This window comes from Rattus norvegicus, chromosome 7 (assembly GCF_036323735.1).
Source record: "Rattus norvegicus strain BN/NHsdMcwi chromosome 7, GRCr8, whole genome shotgun sequence".
Classification (NCBI taxonomy): Eukaryota; Metazoa; Chordata; class Mammalia; order Rodentia; family Muridae; genus Rattus; species Rattus norvegicus.
In genome coordinates, this window is record NC_086025.1 from 88,784,925 (window position 1) to 88,806,962 (window position 22,038).

Here is a 22,038-nt window from a genome sequence, read left to right on the forward strand (position 1 = left end):
TCAATATCAATGGCCTCAACTCCCCAATAAAAAGACATAGATTAACAAACTGGATACGCAACGAGGACCCTGCATTCTGCTGTCTACAGGAAACACACCTCAGAGACAAAGACAGACACTACCTCAGAGTGAAAGGCTGGAAAACAACTTTCCAAGCAAATGGTCAGAAGAAGCAAGCTGGAGTAGCCATTCTAATATCAAATAAAATCAATTTCCAACTAAAAGTCATCAAAAAAGATAAGGAAGGACACTTCATATTCATCAAAGGAAAAATCAACCAAGATGAACTCTCAATCCTAAATATCTATGCCCCAAATACAAGGGCACCTACATACGTAAAAGAAACCTTACTAAAGCTCAAAACACACATTGCACCTCACACAATAATAGTGGGAGATTTCAACACCCCACTCTCATCAATGGACAGATCATGTAAACAGAAATTAAACAGTGATGTCGACAGACTAAGAGAAGTCATGAGCCAAATGGACTTAACGGATATTTATAGAACATTCTATCCTAAAGCAAAAGGATATACCTTCTTCTCAGCTCCTCATGGTACTTTCTCCAAAATTGACCATATAATTGGTCAAAAAACGGGCCTCAACAGGTACAGAAAGATAGAAATAATCCCATGCGTGCTATCGGACCACCACGGCCTAAAACTGGTCTTCAATAACAATAAGGGAAGAATGCCCACATATACGTGGAAATTGAACAATGCTCTACTCAATGATAACCTGGTCAAGGAAGAAATAAAGAAAGAAATTAAAAACTTTTTAGAATTTAATGAAAATGACGATACAACATACTCAAACTTATGGGACACAATGAAAGCTGTGCTAAGAGGAAAACTCATAGCGCTGAGTGCCTGCAGAAAGAAACAGGAAAGAGCATATGTCAGCAGCTTGACAGCACACCTAAAAGCTCTAGAACAAAAAGAAGCAAATACACCCAGGAGGAGTAGAAGGCAGGAAATAATCAAACTCAGAGCTGAAATCAACCAAGTAGAAACAAAAAGGACCATAGAAAGAATCAACAGAACCAAAAGTTGGTTCTTTGAGAAAATCAACAAGATAGATAAACCCTTAGCCAGACTAACGAGAGGACACAGAGAGTGCGTCCAAATTAACAAAATCAAAATGAAAAGGGAGACATAACTTCAGATTCAGAGGAAATTCAAAAAATCATCAGATCTTACTATAAAAACCTATATTCAACAAAACTTGAAAATCTTCAGGATATGGACAATTTCCTAGACAGATACCAGGTATCGAAGTTAAATCAGGAACAGATAAACCAGTTAAACAACCCCATAACTCCTAAGGAAATAGAAGCAGTCATTAAAGGTCTCCCAACCAAAAAGAGCCCAGGTCCAGACGGGTTTAGTGCAGAATTCTATCAAACCTTCATAGAAGACCTCATACCAATATTATCCAAACTATTCCACAAAATTGAAACAGATGGAGCCCTACCGAATTCCTTCTACGAAGCCACAATTACTCTTATACCTAAACCACACAAAGACACAACAAAGAAAGAGAACTTCAGACCAATTTCCCTTATGAATATCGACGCAAAAATACTCAATAAAATTCTGGCAAACCGAATTCAAGAGCACATCAAAACAATCATCCACCATGATCAAGTAGGCTTCATCCCAGGCATGCAGGGATGGTTTAATATACGGAAAACCATCAACGTGATCCATCATATAAACAAACTGAAAGAACAGAACCACATGATCATTTCATTAGATGCTGAGAAAGCATTTGACAAAATTCAACACCCCTTCATGATAAAAGTCCTGGAAAGAATAGGAATTCAAGGCCCATACCTAAACATAGTAAAAGCCATATACAGCAAACCAGTTGCTAACATTAAACTAAATGGAGAGAAACTTGAAGCAATCCCACTAAAATCAGGGACTAGACAAGGCTGCCCACTCTCTCCCTACTTATTCAATATAGTTCTTGAAGTTCTAGTCAGAGCAATCAGACAACAAAAGGAGATCAAAGGGATACAGATCGGAAAAGAAGAGGTCAAAATATCACTATTTGCAGATGACATGATAGTATATTTAAGTGATCCCAAAAGTTCCACCAGAGAACTACTAAAGCTGATAAACAACTTCAGCAAAGTGGCTGGGTATAAAATTAACTCAAATAAATCAGTTGCCTTCCTCTATACAAAAGAGAAACAAGCCGAGAAAGAAATTAGGGAAACGACACCCTTCATAATAGACCCAAATAATATAAAGTACCTCGGTGTGACTTTAACCAAGCAAGTAAAAGATCTGTACAATAAGAACTTCAAGACACTGAGGAAAGAAATTGAAGAAGACCTCAGAAGATGGAAAGATCTCCCATGCTCATGGATTGGCAGGATTAATATAGTAAAAATGGCCATTTTACCAAAAGCAATCTACAGATTCAATGCAATCCCCATCAAAATACCAATCCAATTCTTCAAAGAGTTAGACAGAACAATTTGCAAATTCATCTGGAATAACAAAAAACCCAGGATAGCTAAAGCTATCCTCAACAATAAGAGGACTTCAGGGGGAATCACTATCCCTGAACTCAAGCAGTATTACAGAGCAATAGTGATAAAAACTGCATGGTATTGGTACAGAGACAGACAGATAGACCAATGGAATAGAATTGAAGACCCAGAAATGAACCCACACACCTATGGTCACTTGATTTTTGACAAAGGAGCCAAAACCATCCAATGGAAAAAAGATAGCATTTTCAGCAAATGGTGCTGGTTCAACTGGAGGGCAACATGTAGAAGAATGCAGATCGATCCATGCTTATCACCCTGTACAAAGCTTAAGTCCAAGTGGATCAAGGACCTCCACATCAAACCAGACACACTCAAACTAATAGAAGAAAAACTAGGGAAGCATCTGGAACACATGGGCACTGGAAAAAATTTCCTGAACAAAACACCAATGGCTTATGCTCTAAGATCAAGAATCGACAAATGGGATCTCATAAAACTGCAAAGCTTCTGTAAGGCAAAGGACACTGTGGTTAGGACAAAACGGTAACCAACAGATTGGGAAAATATCTTTACCAATCCTACAAGAGATAGAGGCCTTATATTCAAAATATACAAAGAACTCAAGAAGTTAGACCGCAGGGAAACAAATAACCCTATTAAAAAATGGGGTTCAGAGCTAAACAAAGAATTCACAGCTGAGGAATGCCGAATGGCTGAGAAACACCTAAAGAAATGTTCAACATCTTTAGTCATAAGGGAAATGCAAATCAAAACAACCCTGAGATTTCACCTCACACCAGTGAGAATGGCTAAGATCAAAAACTCAGGTGACAGCAGATGCTGGCGAGGATGTGGAGAAAGAGGAACACTCCTCCATTGTTGGTGGGATTGCAGACTGGTAAAACCATTCTGGAAATCAGTCTGGAGGTTCCTCAGAAAATTGGACATTGAACTGCCTGAGGATCCAGCTATACCTCTCTTAGGCATATACCCAAATGATGCCCCAACATATAAAAAAGACATGTGCTCCACTATGTTCATTGCAGCCTTATTTATAATAGCCAGAAGCTGGAAAGAACCCAGATGCCCTTCAACAGAGGAATGGATACAGAAAATGTGGTACATCTACACAATGGAATATTACTCAGCTATCAAAAACAACGAGTTTATGAAATTCATAGGCAAATGGTTGGAACTGGAAAATATCATCCTGAGTGAGCTAACCCAATCACAGAAAGACATACATGGTATGCACTCATTGATAAGTGGCTATTAGCCCAAATGCTTGAATTACCCTAGATCCCTAGAACAAAGGAAACTCAAGACGGATGATCAAAATGTGAATGCTTCACTCCTTCTTTAAATGAGGAAAAAGAATACCCTTGGCAGGGAAGGGAGAGGCAAAGATTAAAACAGAGACTGAAGGAACACCCATTCAGAACCTGCCCCACATGTGGCCCATACATATACAGCCACCCAATTAGACAAGATGGATGAAGCAAAGAAGTGCAGACCGACAGGAGCCGGATGTAGATCGCTCCTGAGAGACACAGCCAGAATACAGCAAATACAGAGGCGAATGCCAGCAGCAAACCACTGAACTGAGAATAGGTCCCCCGTTGAAGGAATCAGAGAAAGAACTGGAAGAGCTTGAAGGGGCTCGAGACCCCAAAAGTACAACAATGTCAAGCAACCAGAGCTTCCAGGGACTAAGCCACTACCTAAAGACTATACATGGACTGACTCTGGACTCTGACCCCATAGGTAGCAATGAATATCCTAGTAAGAGCACCAGTGGAAGGGGAAGCCCTGGGTCCTGCTAAGACTGAACCCCCAGTGAACTAGACTGTTGGGGGGAGGGCGGCAATTGGGGGAGGGTTGGGAGGGGAATACCCATAAGGAAGGAGAGGGGGGAGGGGGATGTTTGCCCGGAAACCGGGAAAGGGAATAACACTCGAAATGTATATAAGAAATACTCAAGTTAATAAAAAAAAATTTAAAAAAATGCATCTTATAAAGTGTATAGTTTTCCCAGAGTTTTCATTTTGCCAGATGTGTTGCTTCAAGATAGAGAGGTGAGGTGGGAGTAGATGGGTGGGAGGCAGAGCATCCTCATAGAAGCGGGGGGAGGGGGCATGGGAGAGGGGATAGCATAAGAACCAACATTCAATTGTTCATTTGTTCAAATGTTTTAGTCCATGAAAGAAAATCTCAGAATAAGATCCACTGTGATCACTTCTTGGCCTTTGGCTCAAACAAGAGATCAGCTCCAGTGCCTTGGGTGCCATTGGTGCACTGATCTGCTTTACCTGGCAGATGTGCTCCATCCCACTGCCAAATGTTGTTCATTTCCCTGGAAAGTCAGCCTAGCAAATGGCGGGTCTGCCCCTGAGCCACAGCTAGCCGTAGCTTAGCCTGAGTTGATGCCGATGTGCAATTCACACTCCAGAGTTCCTGATCAACTCACAGACCCGACTTCAGATGACTTCCCTCATCTATCCTGTTTCCCTTCCTCCCTACTTTCCTTCAGATTTCCTTCCAAGATCAATACCTGTAGAAATCAGCCACACACAGATGCAGGTGTGCTTCTAATGAACTGTCCCCCCACCCCAAGAATGTAGTGAAGTGGAGTCTTGGCTTCTGAGGTCAGAGGAGTCCGGGTTCTGAGAGTAAGGAGAAGGGCTGGAGATGTAGCTGAGACATTGAGTGCTTGCTTAGCTTGTACTGACCTCCCCTAACCCCCGCACCATGAAAAATATGAAAACCACTAAGAATGAATGACATTAGCATTTCCTTCTATCCCGTACATTGCCAGACTCACTGTATCCTCAATTAAGACTCACTCGCTGAACATGCACAGAGTACCCCGGCACCATCATCTGTCAGTGTCTGTTCTGGGCACTACAACAGTGTTAGGAATGGAACACTGAACGCCACATAGCTTTGCTGTAAACACAGGAATCAGGTATGGCAGCACCTAGACCTGTTGTCTAGGCACAGATCACGTAACTAAGGGGCATCTTTCTTACTGACTGCACACCCAGCTAAGCTCTGAGTAAGAACCACATTTCACTGTGTTCCCTCTCAGACAGAACATGAGGTATCTATAAATCAGGCGTTTGCAAACACGTCCACAACAGCGCCTTTCCAGTGTCAGCAGAGAGCCGAACACAGATTCTTGCCTTTTCACAATCCTCCCCCTGGGGTGCGGAGCAGGGTGTAAATGCATTACTTCCTGCCAATCTTCTGGGGAACAATGCAATTTTATTTGTTAAGAAATGTTTTCCTCTAGGAAAGTATGTCATGGCTCAGCTCTCCTTTTGAATAAGCCCCTCTCTGTTGAATGAGGAATATTTTCCTTCGGGGCACTGTTGGATCTGAGGTATGGAAGGTTCTTGCCACTCTTCTGACCCAGGTTGCTTCTCCTTCTTGTCTGGTCTGAGATGACATTGAAGGGCAGGAACCAAATGGAATCCTGTTAACACTGCTTTCATATGTGCCCAGAGCCCATCTTTGTCATATGAAAACTTCATCTGAAAAAAAAAACCTATATTTTCAAATTTTCTTTAACATTTTACTTTTTATTAAAAATTTCATACATTCATACATTCTGATCAAATTTCTCCCCTGCTGCCCTTAATTCCCATGCATTCACCACAAGTTTTCTCTTTTAACTTCATGTGTTTCCTCTGTTTCTTCCTTCTTTTCCTCTTCCTCTTCTTTCTTCTTCTTGTTTATCTTAGTTTGGGTTTTGTTGCTGGGAGAGACACCGTGACCCTGGCAACTCTTAAAAACATTTGATTTGGGGCTGGCTTACAGTTTCAGAGGGTTAGTCCATTATCATCATGGCTGGGAACATGGCAGCATGTAGGTAGACATGGTGTTGGAGAAGGAACTGAAAGTTCTACTTCTGGATCCACAAGCAGCAGGAGAAGACTGGGTGCCACACGGGGAGAAGCTTCAGTACAGGAGACCTCAAAAAGGCCTACCTCCTACAGTGACACACTTCATGCACAAGGCCACCATGAGTGGCTCCATGTGTACTCTTTGGTTGGTGGTTTAGTCCCTCAGAGCTACAGAGTGTCCGGGTGGTTGATATTGTTCTTCTTATGGGGTTGCAAACCATCTCAGCTACCTCAGTCCTTTCTCTAACTCCTCCATTGGGGATCCTGTTCTCAGTCCAATGGTTGGCTGTAATCATCTGCCTCTGTATTTGTCAGGCTCTGGCAGAGCCTCTCAGGAGACAGCTATAACAGGCTCCTGTCAGCATGCATCTCTTGGCATCCCCAATAGTGACTGGGTTTGGTGACTGCATGTAGGATGGACTCCATGTGTGGCAGTCTCTGGATGGCCTTTCCTTCAGTCTCTGCTCCACACTTTGTCTCCATATTTCCTCCTGTGAGTATTTTGTTCCCCCTTCTAAGAGGTACTGAAGCATTCACACTCTGCTCTTTCTTCTTCTTGAGCTTCATGTAGTCTTTAAATTAGGTCTTGGGTATTCTGAGCTTTTGGGCTAGTATTCACTTATGACTGAGTTCATACCATGTGTGCTTTTTGTGATTGGGTTACCAATGGTTAGTTTCATCCACTTGCCTAAGAATTTCATGAAGTCTTTGTTTTTAATAGCAGAGTAGTACTCCATTGTGCAAATGTATCACATTTTCTGTATCCATTCCTCTGTTGAAGGGCATCTGGATTCTTTCCAGCTTCTGGCTTTTATAAATAAGGCTGCTATGAACATAGTGGATCTTGAATCTGTGTTATATGTTGGAACATCTTTTGGGTATATGCCCAGGAGTGGTATAGCTGGATCTTCAAATAGTACTATGTCCAATTTTCTGAGGAACCTCCAGACTGATTTCCACAATGGTTGTACCAGTCTGCAATCCCACCAACAATGGAGGAGTGTTCCTCTTTCTCCACATCCTCGCCAGCATTTGCTGTCACCTGAGTTTTTGATCTTAGCCATTCTGACTGGTGTGAGGTGAAATCTCAGGGTTGTTTTGATTTGCAGTTCCCTTATGATTAAGGATATTGAACATTTCTTTAGATATTTCTCAGCCATTCGATATTCCTCAGTTGAGAATTTTTGTTTAGTTCTGTACCATTTTTTTTAATAGGGTTATTTGATTCTCTGGAGTCTAACTTCTTGAGTTCCTTGTATATATTGGATATTAGCCCTCTCTCAGATGTAGGATTGGTAAAGATCTTTTCCCAATTTGTTGGTTGCCATTTTGTCCTAATGACAGTGTCCTTTGCCTTACAGAAGCTTTGCAGTTTTATGAGGTCCCAATTGTTGATTCTTGATCTTAGAGCATAAACCACTGGTGTTCTATTCAGGAAATTTTCCACTGTGCCCATGTGTTCGAGGCTCTTCCTCACTTTCTCTTCTATTTGTTTGAGTGTATCTGGTTTTATATGGAGGTCCTTGATCCACTTTGACTTAAGCTTTGTACAAGCAAATCTAAGACCAAGTGACCATAGGTGTGTGGGTTCATTTCTGGGTCTTCAATTCTATTCCATTGATCTACCTGCCTGTCTCTGTACCAATACCATGAAGTTTTAATACAATTGCTCTGTAATTCAGCTTGAGGTCAGGGATGGTGATTCCTCCAGAAGTCCTTTTATTGTTAAGGATAGTTTTCACTATCTTGGGTTTTCTTAATTCCAAATGAATTTGCAAATTTCTCTTTCTAACTCTACGAAGAATTGAGTTGGAATTTTGATGGGGATTGTATTGAATCTGTAGATTGCTTTCAGTAAGATGGCCATTTTTATTATATTAATCCTGCCAATCTATGAGCATTTTGTTTATCAGTTTTAGGAGTTCTCTGGTGGAATTTTTGGGATCACTTAAGTATACTATCATATCATCTGCAAATAGTGATATTTTGACTTCTTTCTTTCCAACTTGTATCCCTTTGATGTCCTTTTGTTGTCTAATTGCTCTGGCTAGGACTTCGGGTACTTTATTGAATAGGTAGGGAGAGAGTGGGCAGCCTTGTCTAGTCCCTGATTTTAGTGAGATTGCTTCAATTCTCCATTTAGTTAAAAACTTTTTTATATGAACATTTTTTTCTGCCCTTTCTTACCTCCAAGTTTCCTCATTTATAAAACGAGGCCGTTGGGCTGGAAGCACCTGATGATCTCTCACAGATACCAGTTAATGTATGCTCTTTTCTCAGGAAACACTACATTTAAAATCCAATTAAAATAATTCATTCATAACAAGGCCTCGCTGAGATTTTTGTGATTTTATCATGCATCCAAGACTCGTCTCAAATTTTTATGCAATCCCTCTGCCTCAGCCTTCTGAATACTGAGAGGCATAAACCATCACACATACAAAAAATAAGTTTATTTATTACCTTTACATCAGAATACATTTTTGTTGTTTAATTAGCAGATCCAAGGAAGGATGAAGAGAGAGAGAGAGAAGAGAGAGAGAGAGAGAGAGACAGACAGACAGACAGACAGAGAGAGAGAGAGACAGACAGACAGAGACAGAGACAGAGAGACAGAGATAGAGACAGAGAGAGTGTGGGTAACTTAGTCTGTGTTGGGACTTATCCTTAGGCAAAGCTTCACTGTGTAGCCCAGGCTAGCCTCAAACTCATACTCTCCTAGTCTGTGACCTCTGAGTACCAAGATTATAGATGCATACCATCACGCCCAGTTCTAACTCCAATAGTTTTTATTAATGTGAAAACCACAAATGTTATAAAATGACAGCAACAATACCACATCTTTCAGCCTTGGATAATGGCCGTAGTGACCCGAATATGTGCCTTAAGGCAGAGCAGGACAATAAAATAAAGCCCAATGACCCCTCTCTCTTGCTTATAAGCCAGCACAAGCAGCAACGGTGGGTGGAAGAGCAGGAGTCTCTGCCTCACATAGTCCTTTGTCAGCCTCTCTGCCTTGGAGGGCTCTTCAACACTCAGCCTCTAAAGTTGCTGCAGGAGGGACTAGAAAGAGGAGCACCACCCACAGGTAATGTTGACAGCCAAGGCTGGAACTGGCCCCCTTCTTTGGCCAGTACTCAGACGTGAGGCTCCTCCACCTGGACTGTGAGGAGGCTCCACAGTGAAGCCAAGCAACGCTCTAGGCAGAAAAGGCAAACCAGGACTATGGGTGAGCATTCGCCTCCCTGGCTGCCTTTGTGCTGAGACTTTTGTTGGCACCACGAGTGTTTGAGAGCACAGTGAAAGGGCTTGGGCGACCTATCTTTCTCACATACACTTACTCTATGCCATCTCCTGTGGCCTTCTGGGTTTCCTCCCACACTCACCCATCCCCCCACAGCATCGTTTGGTACTGGGTGCTGGAAGACCTGATGCAGATGTGGAGTTCTCATGTTGATAAGATAGATTTTTATGTGCCATGGGAGGGGAAGGAGAGCCTACAGCAAAAGTGGTGGGAATTGTCAGAAAGCGAGTGGAGAAAATAAAGCAAGGATACCAGTCAGGTCGGCTTAGGGTGAGAAAAGCGTCATGGTGAAACTTTTATTTGTCCCGGTAGTAGGAGGTGAAACTTTGAAAACTTTTATGAACTTATAAAATTTAGACTGAAGATTTTCTCTCATGCTAACCACATCAGAAGAGCTGGCACTCACAGTTCTTAATATTTTTCATACTCATAAAAATAGCACATATACCCTTATCCAATGTCTCAGAGAGTGGCTTTTCTAAGGGACAGGATTTATTTTGGGGGGACTGTTTTAGTTCATTTTTTTCTCTCCTGAAATAGAACAGGAAGCAGGTATGTATCAAGTGATAAGCCCAAGACAGGAGACACTCAGATAAACATCCCCATATCAAAATTGTCACCACTGCTGGGCACTCTGCCCACATTTTGCTCAATGCATTTCTCAAGAGCTGAGAATTGCTGATAATTGCCCTTCCCTTGTTGCAATATCAACTCTTTATTGGGAATATTTCTCACTCAAGACTTGTGGATCCTGAGAGACATGAATCTACTTTTTGGTCTGGACATTAATTAGAAAGGACAGAGCTTATTTATTTGTTATGTTTAGTTTAACAAACTTTCTGAAAAGAAGTTGCCGTTTAAGTTTGTTAGTGGCATTTCTCACACCTACAACCCATGCACATGGGTCACTTATTAGAGCCCACGGACCTAAAACACTTGCCAACAACAATTCCTACAAGAGTTTAACAACAGCAGGCCCTTGGTTGTCCAGAGCAGGCGGCAGGATTTGTGCCTTAGATGTTGGAAGGAATTTGATGATCATTCCTGGAAGACACGTAGCAACCACTTGTGTGACAAACCATTTCTTCACCCCAGGGATTTCCCGGAAAGGATGGTTCCTCTGGGCCTCCAGGACCACCTGGACCAATTGTGAGTATTTCTAGAAACTTCTGGGATGCATTCTGCTTTGAAGCATCTTTTTTTTTTTTTGTAGAAATTTTTTTCTCCTGCTGGCCTTTCCAGCTACCACATTTTTGTTGTTGTTATTTTGTGACAACAGTTTGTCTGTTGGTATAGACCCTTATTATCCTTTAAAAATGACAAATCCAGATGGCTTGATTATTCACTGAGCCATTTTTCCATAAAATTGTCTCCATGCATTTAGTTGTTATTACCTATAAATAAGACTTATTCACAAAACCATGCCTGGCCAATCCTTTGGAGACTTAAAAACTGCCTTATATGTGGTCATTGGGCAGAGTAGTGGACAATGACTCCTAAGACATTGGCGATGGAAAGGGAAACTGTGGGGACAGGTGTTGTTATCCCTGCTTGAAAGTTGGCTGTGATCCATGGCGAATATGAATCTTCACCTTTGTCCCATTTCTTGCTTCTATTTTAGGGCATTCCTGGAGCTCCTGGTGTACCAGGGATTGCGGGCAGCATGGGACCACAAGGAGCCTTGGGGCCACCTGTGAGTACTCAGTGGTAGCTGCTCAAGATGTGTGTCCTGTCATTATTTAATTATATGTTTATAATTTACCAGCATCTCTGTGGATCAGAAGTGTTGTCCAGATGCCAAGCATGGTGGTATTTGCCTGAATCCCAGCACGTGGGATGCACAGACAGGCAGATCTCTGTGTGTCTAGGTCAGCCTTGTCTACATACCAAGTTCCAGGATATCTAGGGTTACATAGAGAAGATACTCTGTTTCAAAAAAATTATAGAACGTGTTTATTCGCCATTAAGCTTGATAGAATTCCATGAAGGAAAGTGGGTAGAGCCTTAAGATCAAGTGGTACATATACCGTGGCTGAGGTTAAATGGTCCTACTGGAGTGTAGGCCATGCTCTTGCTTAAATGTATCTCCATGGCTTGTTCTGTATTTGCCTAAGTGAACTCAGTATCTTCTGTCAAGATTGGGAACAACAGCTAAATGTTAACCATGCTTGACTTCCAAGAGGGAAGAATATAAAATGTAGAAAGTGAAAGTTTTAAAGAAAATAGGAATGCAGTTTTATCCCCTCCATCCAATTACAGGACATGTTAAACGCACAAAGCACACATGGCGGACAGTGTAGAGCAAAGTGCAATGAGAAGAATCTGTTTCCTCATCACCTTTCCAGACTCTTTGTTGGCATTTAAATACAACCATGGGAGACTCAAGGAGCCCAGGGATGCAGCTTGTCTGCTTCCTCATCTGTGAACTGTGTGACATGTGGCACTCTCACCAAAGCCATTCTCCATGTTTTCGGTGACTTGTAAGATGCTTCACTATAGACTTAGATATCGACATTTTGGCAGCACCCGTGCTGAACAGAGTTACCTGTAAACCAAAGCTACCGTGCTGTAGAAAAGTCTGTCGTGCTGCAAACCTGCTGAGGGTATGAGGAACAGAGATGTGTGTGGAAGGGTGCAGAGGATGTGTGTGTGTGTGAATTCCATCTTCAATTCCACTAATGTGTCATCCATGGCCATGTCACTTCCACAGGTGGGAAAGAGTCTTGCCTTTCAGAACCTGTCTGTACAATCTCCTTAGAAAATTCCCAAGTCCTTAACTAAATTCCCTTTGTAAAGTCCATTAGTCTGTTTAAAGTCACATATTCACAAGTTCTGGGGACTGGGTTTCAATGTGTAAGGAAGGCAGGGAACCGTTTCAACCAGAGACACTGGACCAGATCTCTTCCTCTCTGTTCCCAGCTGCTCTTGTTGTGTTTATCCTTGGAATACATTTCAGTACAATTTTCAACCCTCAGAAGTCCTCCTTTGTGCTATAGTGCACACCACACATACCTAGACACACCCATGGGACACTCAGAAAAATGAATATGGGTTTAGCAAACAAACCCTGGTTTGCACATCCTCATAAACACTGACATTAGTAATCAGTTTACAAAGCTGGGCATTTACCCCAACTGACTTCTCACTGTCCGACCCTGCCAAGCATCTAATTCCTCCCAAGGCATTGGCTTAAATACAGAGCCCTCTTGCCATGGGTTGCATGCATGTTGAAGCTTTTGAAGGGGCTTGACTCTCCTGTTTTCAAATCTGACTAGCACTGGGTCACAGAAGAAAACTGGATGACTTCATCTTCAGATGTCTCCTTTAATCAAAAACATTGCCACATTTGATCCTGTGTGTGGAAACACACACTCATGCACACACACATACACACACAAGCACTCATGCACACACACATGCACTCCCATATGTACACATACACACATGCATGCACTCATGCACACACTTATGTACACACTCATGTACAGCCACACGCACGTACACACACACATGCACACACATACACGCACACACGTGCGCACACACACAATGCACACACTCACGCACACACACATGTAAGCACACACACACGCATACACTTGCACGCACGTGTGCACACACACACAGGAGCTCTTGCAAGCAAGCACACACAGACTGTATCGCTGCTCTCTCTCTCTTCTCATCTTTCTCTGTCCATCTTCTCTCTTTATCCACTCATCTATTCACACTACAAAGTCTTAGAAACGTTCTGCTACCAGGTTTTGCTCTGCTCCTCAAGATGTGGCTTAAGGAACTAGAGTTCCAGAATCAGGTAGTGTGTGCTCAAACCAACAGAGCAGGCGACACTTAGGACATCAAAGATTTTGGAGCCTCCCAAATAGGGTAAGAAAACACGAAGATGTTACTTTACCATGGTTGGATAGAGTAGGCAAACCTGTCTGTGCAGGAGGAGGAGGCCTTTTTCTTATTCGAATCCCCCAGGACTAATATTTCCTACCCAGGAAATGGAGACACAAGCCATGAATGATCCTAAGTCAAGAAGGATGGGATGAAAAGGGACAGTAGAAGAAACAAACACTAAGGTCTCAGGGGAATTTAAATGGGGTGTAGAGGGGCAAAGTAATCCCAGGAGTTATAGATGAGGATGACACTTCCTCATTTACCCATCCAGCCTAGTATGCATCTGGATTAGACTCTAAATATGAACATACTAAAATCCTTACAGTCTCCACAGATAGATCACCTAATAATGTTAGTTTTATCACCTGTCAGCAGAGAAAGGCATTTGGTGGCCACAACAGAGGCCTCATGCCACAGACACTTTTATCAGAAGCAGAAGGTGGCCTCTAACTGCTGGGTAGGATGCCATAGCCCGCTCATGCAGTCCCCATCCAAAGCAAGTTGTTCTCTGCACTAGAGCTGAGGATTTTCCCTGCACCCAGGCCGCCAGTTCCCACATGCCTGTGAGCTGCCAGGCAGGGATGATGATTAAAGCAGGCTCCCTGTCGTGCTCTGAAGGTCTTGATTGATTTCGCACAGATATCTGTCTAGGAAAATGAGGGAAAGAAACCAAGAAAGACAGACGGTGTCACAGAAAACAGCAGTGTGTTTCCTACAGCGGATGCCAGCTATGCTCACTCCTGTACGGTACATTTTACACCAGCTCCTCGGCTGGATGAACATGGCTGCTGCCAGGCATCTAATTCCTCCCTGGGCATTGGCTTAAATGTAGTACCCTCCTGCTATGGGTTGTATGCATAACGGGGCTTGTGAGGGGGCTCCTTCCTGCTGAGGCCACATTTTCAGTTAGGTAAGCTCATTATTTAAAGAGCCCTGTATAAAAGGTTCAAAAACATTGCATCTATGTGGGGCTTGTATCTATACGAGCAACTTAACTGAACCCAGTCATCTAGCCTACATTTTACGTAAATCCTCCCGGTCTCAGGCAGTTGCCTGCCTCTTCTGGATCCTGATGTCTGTCTTGACAGGACGTCACTGTGCTTGTACACCTCTTTGCCATTGGAGACAGAGTACTTTCTACATATTTGTGGGAAGAAGGGGAGGAAGAAAGACTGGGAAAGAGACGAGGAGAAGGGGGGATGGGACAGGGAAAGAGAGGAAAAGAGAGGAGAGGGCATTTGTGTTCTCAGGCTTCTGTTTAGGGAGACGAGGTTACTCTTCCTGTCAGGGTCAGGAAGCCGAGGGTCTCGAAGCCTGCTGAGGCTTGGCTTGTGTCACAGGCATCTTCCACATGTGGGCTTTGGACTGTGAGATCATTCTCTCCCTTTCAGCCCCAAACTTCTGTGAATCTATGAATGTAGCCACTGTATTTCTTTACATTTCAAGTGCCCCTGAAATTAAAGGAAAAAATATGCCACTTTTTCCTGCCTGCATCTACAGGAACTATGTGTTTTCCCTCAAAGCATACTTGGTGGAGTTGTGGGCCTTCCTGTGCTCAGGAATTTTTATTTTGTTTTTTTGTTTTTTGGTTTTTTGGTTTTTTTTACTTTGCAAAAATCAAAGGAAATATGTCAGTGAAGTTGGAACCAACCATAATGGCTTGCTGTACTTACTATTTTACTAAGAAGAGCTTTCACTGAGACTGCAATAGTTGTGTCTCTTAGTGACTTAGTAACGAGGGTCAGAAGACTGAGTTTAGGGAGTTTCAGGCCCTAATTAAACACATTTATCTCTTTATACCGGAAAATGCCAGTAGCGAATACTGTCTGGTTCCCTCACCAACCTAGTGCAGTCTCCAATTTCTTTCTTTAAATATGACATTTTCAAACATGCTAATATAACAAAAGGCACCAAAGGAGATGTGCATAGACAAGTTGGTGCTGAAATTAAAGTGTTGAGGACTAAGGTTTTCTGTGTTTTTGTTTGTTAACACAAATCTCATTGTATAGCCCAGATTGGGCTTGAAGTCAGGGTAATACTCCTGCCTCAGGTGTGTGAGCCACCATGTCTGGCTCAAAACCGATTTTAAAATGACTTCATTCTGAATCGCTAGAATTAGGTGTGTGTGGGTGTAGTATGCCCACTTGTTTTTGTCTTCATTAGGAAACTTTTTTCTTTATTGGAATAGGGGATTCTGGCGCGTGGCTGTTATGAACAGCATCTTCTAGCCAAGCAACAGAGAGAACCTGAGACCTCAAATTCACCCTAAATTCTAGCTCTTCCATGTCCCTTACTGTGTGGTCTTGGGCAAATGATTTAAGTTCTCCGTGCATGGTTTTCCTAATCTGTAAACTGGGACTGTCTCATGCAGTTGTTATAAGGACAGCATGAATTGATTTCACAGGAATATTATAGGGACAAAAATAATGAACTTATAAGGCTATTGGAAGGGGAAGCATTAACTGAGTGAATGCATATGACATACCCAGAACAGTAGCTGGCCAGGGCAAACTGAAAGTATTCATCATTAAAATGTACAATTCCTGAATACATCAATTATTTATTTTTGACTGCTGGTTTTTGGCTTGTATCAAAACCCAAAGTTGTTTCCTCTTTACACAGTAGTATCATATGTAACTCTTGTCCCCATCAGGACCTCTCTGTGATTGCTGGGAAATCAGAGACACCAAGTAGCAAGGAAGGAGGGCATGGATTGTGCACTTATTTATAAAATTAATTTAGGCTAGAAAGAAAGGGAAGGTGAGAGGGAGAGTTGTGTAAACCTTGTTTTTGCAAACAAGTTTTTCTTGTGGAAGTGGGCAATTTTTAAAAAGAATTAACACTTTTTCTAACCCTCTAGCAATGCACTCTAGTGTGTTTCAATTGTTCGTCTTCTGGTGCTTCTCGATCCAGGTAGTTGAAACAAAGTACAGATTGGCTAATAAAGCAGATTTGAAATGAAGCGTGGCCATCCATTCATTCTGGTAGCATGCATGTTTGAGTCCCTGCCATGTTGCAGGCAGTCTCTGGAGCTGGGGATATGGAAATCCCTTAGCTAGACACAGACCCAGCCTTGTGGAGCTCACATGCCAACCAGGAGCTGCTTTCTTTCTAGAAGTTGGAATCCTCTTACAAACGTTGTCCACATATTTCCAAACCATCAGCATGTCATGAGATCATAAACTGTGAGCCTTCTTCTCTAGAGACCCCTTCATTGAACGGTTCTGGCTTAGGAAGAAACTCTGAGACTTTAAGTGGAGCAAGAAGCCAATGTCTGACATTTTCCCCCAAATATTTGTTCTTAAAAATTTTTTATTTATTTCATTTTATTAGTTCTTAGAGAATTTTATATGTGTAATGATCATATTCATACCCCCATCCAACTCTTCCCAGATCCACTCTCACTTTCCCACCACCCAACTCTGTGCCTTCTTTAAAATAAAATAAAAAAACTTCCCCAGTTTGTACTGCTCACGTATAGTTGGTATGTAGCCATTCACTGGAGTACAGCCAATTTTCCAAAGGCTACACTCTTAGAGAAAATGGAGTCTTTCTCTCCAAGAGGCTATCAATTGTTACTCCTTGGCTAAAGACGAGACTTTGTGCCCACCTCCCCTTCCTTCTTCTTATTTACAAAAGATATTTTAAAGTTTTGTGTTTAATGACGTGTATATGTTTGTGGGTTTGTGCACATGAGTGCAGTGCCTACAGAGGCCAGAAGAGGGCACTGTATTCCCTGGAGCTAGAGTTACAGCTGATTCAGCCTATGAGAACCCAGGTCCTATGCTCTATTTGCTGCTGAACCATCTCTGCAGCCCACAAATTTTCAAATATACACAACATTGAAGACATTTTCAAGTGAGCACTGTATAGTCAGTACCAAGATTCTGTGATGATACATATGAGTGCATGTGTGTTTTAAAGAACGATTCTCTTGTGCTTAGCTGAGTTTAGATCTAATTTGCAATCTTGGAAAATTATCTGATGACACACCAAAGGATAAATTTAAAATTATTGTCAAAAATATAATTAATATTTTATCATTGGGGGGGCAGGATAAAAGAAAATGCAAATTTGGGGCATTTGCATTTCATAATGGCATTTGCATAAATGGCAGTCCCAGAATCCAATTTAATATTGGACATAGCCAAATGTTTGAATGGCAACTTTATGCAAGGATTTGTGTAATCAGTCTCCCTGATTTGAGAAGAAAGAGTATATGGTAGTTTTAAAAACCTCTTTCCACGAAATCCAGGAATTAACCCATGAAACATATACAGTAATAAAGATTTAGTGCTGGAGACTCAATTCTCAAACCGAGCATTATATTACAATATCCCTGCTGATGACAGTGAAATCACACGGTCTACAGTTAACCCTTTTCTCACAGATCAGTTTTTCCTATCTATAAGGACTGGCTCTGTACGAAGGAGAAGGTAGAGTTTTCAGGAACACGAGATAGGGAGTTTGGGACCAAAGTATCAATTATTTATTTACTTACTTAAGACTTGGACTTTGTCTCATTTAAGCATCGCTACATGATTTAGAAGTGCTGCTTCCAGTCAAGTCACTGGGTTGCCTCAGTTGTATGCTGGTGGCTTCTGGGTAGAGAGAGACCAGTGATTGTGTGCATGGTGCACTGGAAAGGAGGTCTGAATGTTGCAAGTGCCCTGGTAGGAGATGCCAAGCACAGGAGGACATGAGAGGAAATGCATGTTTTAACAGGAGTGGTGTGCACGCATGTACACGTGTGCATGTGTGCATGCCTCTGTGGGTGTGCACACTTGTGTGTGTGTGTGTGTGTGTGTGTGTGTGTGTGTGTGTGTAGTACAATTAATGGCCTCTGATGGAAAGAGAAAGCAGCAATGGTGGACTGTTGCCATCTGATCAGGAGAGGTCACTGTTGGTTTCTCTTCCCCTGTGCACTCCACCTATGACTGTGTGTGTGTATCTTGAAATCAACTGGGGAAGACTCTTTCCCCCTGCCAACATCCACAAACACTACAAGTCATAGCATTCTGTTTCCCTGGACCCTATGAAGTGAATCCAGAAATTTGGACTTGTGTAACTTCAGGAAACAATATTTACACCTCTGGGAGTGATTACAGAAAGGTCGCCGGATTGCCTGGAAGCTGACACAGAAATATGACTGCCTTCTGAGGACATTTGTTTCCCTGTTGAGCAGGAATACTGAAAACTTTATTTCTCAATAAATATTTTACAGTAACAGTAAATTTTCTTATTGTCAAAAGTAGCAAAGCCATGGTTTTAAATAAGAATTCAGCTGAGAACGCATGCACGCATGAGCCCCGGTGTTGTAGAGACTCGGGGAGACTCATGCCATCACAGCAGAGGCAGAGGAATGAGGCCATGGGGTTTCATAGATGTCATCTCTTCCTTTAACTGCTGGATCCAGTGGAGTTCTTTACATTTCTTATAGATATGCTTTTCTAAAACTTTTATTTAAAAAACTTCTTAGAAGGTGTTTGTGGAATCAATACAAAGCAGTGTATAGAGTTCAGCCCACTGTGTGGTGTTCTGTGTAGGAAGCTGCGAAGGATAACAGGATAGGAATGTAGGTTACTCAGCGGTACCGCTACTCCATTCTCCTCCCGGAGCTCCAAACTGTCACACCTCTGCGTGAAGTCCAGAGGAGGAGAGGGTGTTAATAGGCTGTTCTGCACAGTGGGACTTCAGGTTGTTCCTTGCTTTATTACCATTTCTGGTTTTCACCACCTTTGGTAGAAGTGCCTCTGTCAGCTAGGGAGAGGTATATTCTCATGACTTGTCGGTGAGCGCTGCATCTTAAATAACTTGAATTTTCTCCTTCACTTTTACAGGGTGTCCCTGGAGCAAAGGGAGAGCGAGGTGAACGAGTAAGTCGTCCAAGGGTGTTTCGGGCTATAGGTGGTTGCACATAGCCCTTGCCTAAGCCTCAGGAGGCTGGTCCTTGCCACCTGTGGTATTCACTGCTGATCCAGAAGTCTTTCATTTAGAAGCACATTCATGGGGAAACATCTGGGTGGGTTGGAGGCCAGGAGAGGATTCCTAGTTGTATAGCTGCTGTCATCCAGCTCCTTGACCTCGGACTCCATTCCTTGAGGAATTCCTTAAGCTCATAAAGTGGAACTGGGCTGGAAATAATATAATGGATGTGGAAGACTGTCATCATGGATGTGGATGGCTTTGTACGAATTCCAGCCAGTGGCGTAGGACTCTCCTTTTCCTGAGGACATAGTACTGGCACGAAGGAAGACAGTGGTTGGAGAGAATCAAAGATCAGGCCTTGAAATTGAAATCACCTTAAATTTGGTGCCCACTGACTCTCTGTAGAATCTGGGAGGCTTCTAGTGTAGTTGTGTTCTTGGTTGTGGTGGAAGCAGTGCTGGTCTCAGGCTCGACGGGTTATTTCTGTGACCACTTAGGCAATGTGTTTAAAGCTGATCAGCTATAACATGGTCTTAACTGTTTCCCTATGAGTTGTTACTAGTATTAAAGGAGCCATCACTTGAGAAGGTATTAAATATGTATGAGTATGTTTAGATATTGTTAATGTTTTTTAGAATCTGGGACCAAAAATATTTATTTGAGCTCATGAATCTAATAAGCAAAGACTAAATCCTAGGTGCAAATTGTCTCTTGCATTAACCATAGTGGTTAGCCCTCCCGGTTGCTAGGAGCCTGGAGTCTTGGTGGGAACAGTGGGTCAGACTGTGTCCCTGCTGTATGGCCATGTCTGAGGAATGTACTTCCTTCCCACCCAGGGAGACCTGCAGTCTCAAGCCATGGTGAGGGCAGTGGCTCGTCAAGTATGTGAGCAGCTCATTCAGAGTAAGTTCAGTGCTGGTCACCCAGATCCTCTCGCATTTCTGTCCAAAGGATGCTTCCCTTCCCAGGACAAGAGAGACCAAGGAAGCCTCCTCCAGTGCTCTGACTTGCTGCGTACACCTAGCTGTACAAATCCCTTCTCTGAACTACCTACCAGCCTAAGAGCTCTCCCCAGAGCTTCACAATGAGGGCAGAGGAGCCAGACTCCCAAGTCCTCCGTTCAGGAAGCATTGATTTGCATATGCATATTTAATTAATTGATCTGCATATGCATATTTAATTAACTACTGTGATCTTCCATTTCTCCTTCCCCCATCAAATGGATGGGTTCTTGAAGACTACCAGACCTTGTCAGAACCAAGATGACCCTGGTGCTTGTTTCTACTGGCTCACAGATTTTAATCGCTTTTCCTTTCTTAGCCAGGTGATAGCCATTGCCTTTGGTTAGCCCAAGGCCCTTCCTTTGATTCCTTAGGCTGGATGCCAACATACACACATATACACACACATAGAATTATTGTGACATCCGATATGACAGTTGGGCATCATTCCCAAAATCATACCAGAACATTTCAACAGCACTTATTTCAACAACAGATTCCTGTGCTCACCCATTTTGTACACATGCCTACTTATTTTATATATTTTGCCTCAAAAATCTAACCACAAGGTTACTTAGGGTGGGCCTAATATGTTTAGTTCCAGACTATTTGAAGCCAAGTAAAAACAACGATTTCTCTCAGACCCACCCAACTCTAAGCCAGGCTCTAATGCCCATCCCTTCCCCACACTGATAGCAACCTTTTGCACCCAGGATGGCATTTTCTGAGTAGTTTCCTTATCTGCCTCTGGGTTGTGTATTTACTTAACCCAGAGAAGTTTGGGATTCAGGCCAGTAGAGCCCAGCAAGTGCCAAGAAGGTCTGTTGGCAAGATTCAGAATTCCACCTGTTCCTTTGGGATAACCCCACATCCTGCCCTGGGGAGGTACAGATGGAGAGCTGTGGGTTTTCACTCTGGCAACAATATCAGTACAGAAGGAGGACAAAACTACCATCATCAAACACAGTTGTCTTCCTCTGTGGGCTATGTCTCTATCCAGTTCTATGGTGCCCACAGTAAGTGTGTGTGTGTGTGTGTGTGTGTGTGTGTGTGTGTGTGTGTGTAAGAGAACATTTACCAATTAGACAAAATAGTTACCATTAGTGACAAAGTAAGATCTTAAAAAAACAATACATTCTACAAGGGAAAAATTGGACTTCAGTAACTTTTAGAGCAGGATACTCCCAAAGCTCATATAAGTTCTTCATTATTTCAAAGGTTTCTTATCTCAAATGGGCAATGAAAATGAGTAGAAGACTAAGCTTGAATGAAATTGCACTGGGCTAAATCCTCACAAGACTCCCTACACACAGTATTTGCTACCTTATTTTGCTATAGGAAAAAACCTCAGATAACATGTGACTATTTAACACATGCTTTAAAAGTTGAGGACCCAGTACAGAGTTTTCTCCCTTCGAAATTCTCAGACTCTGATGAACGACTTCTGGAGGGGTCAGAACTGAGACAAGGTCTGAAAGGAATCTATGCAATA

At 42.5% G+C, this 22,038-nt stretch overlaps 1 protein-coding gene across 3 annotated transcripts in view; it reads left to right on the forward strand.

Annotated features, from left to right (window-relative positions):
* The window catches only part of Col14a1 (collagen type XIV alpha 1 chain), a 215,113-nt gene that overhangs the window by 173,098 nt on the left and 19,977 nt on the right, over positions 1-22,038 (forward strand). For all 3 annotated transcript variants that reach the window (XM_039079204.1, XM_039079205.1, NM_001130548.2), the window contains exons 41-44: positions 10,813-10,866; positions 11,339-11,410; positions 19,458-19,493; positions 20,382-20,448. In XM_039079204.1, the coding sequence (XP_038935132.1) occupies positions 10,813-10,866; positions 11,339-11,410; positions 19,458-19,493; positions 20,382-20,448 (229 nt within the window). The remainder of the gene's footprint in view (positions 1-10,812; positions 10,867-11,338; positions 11,411-19,457; positions 19,494-20,381; positions 20,449-22,038) is intronic.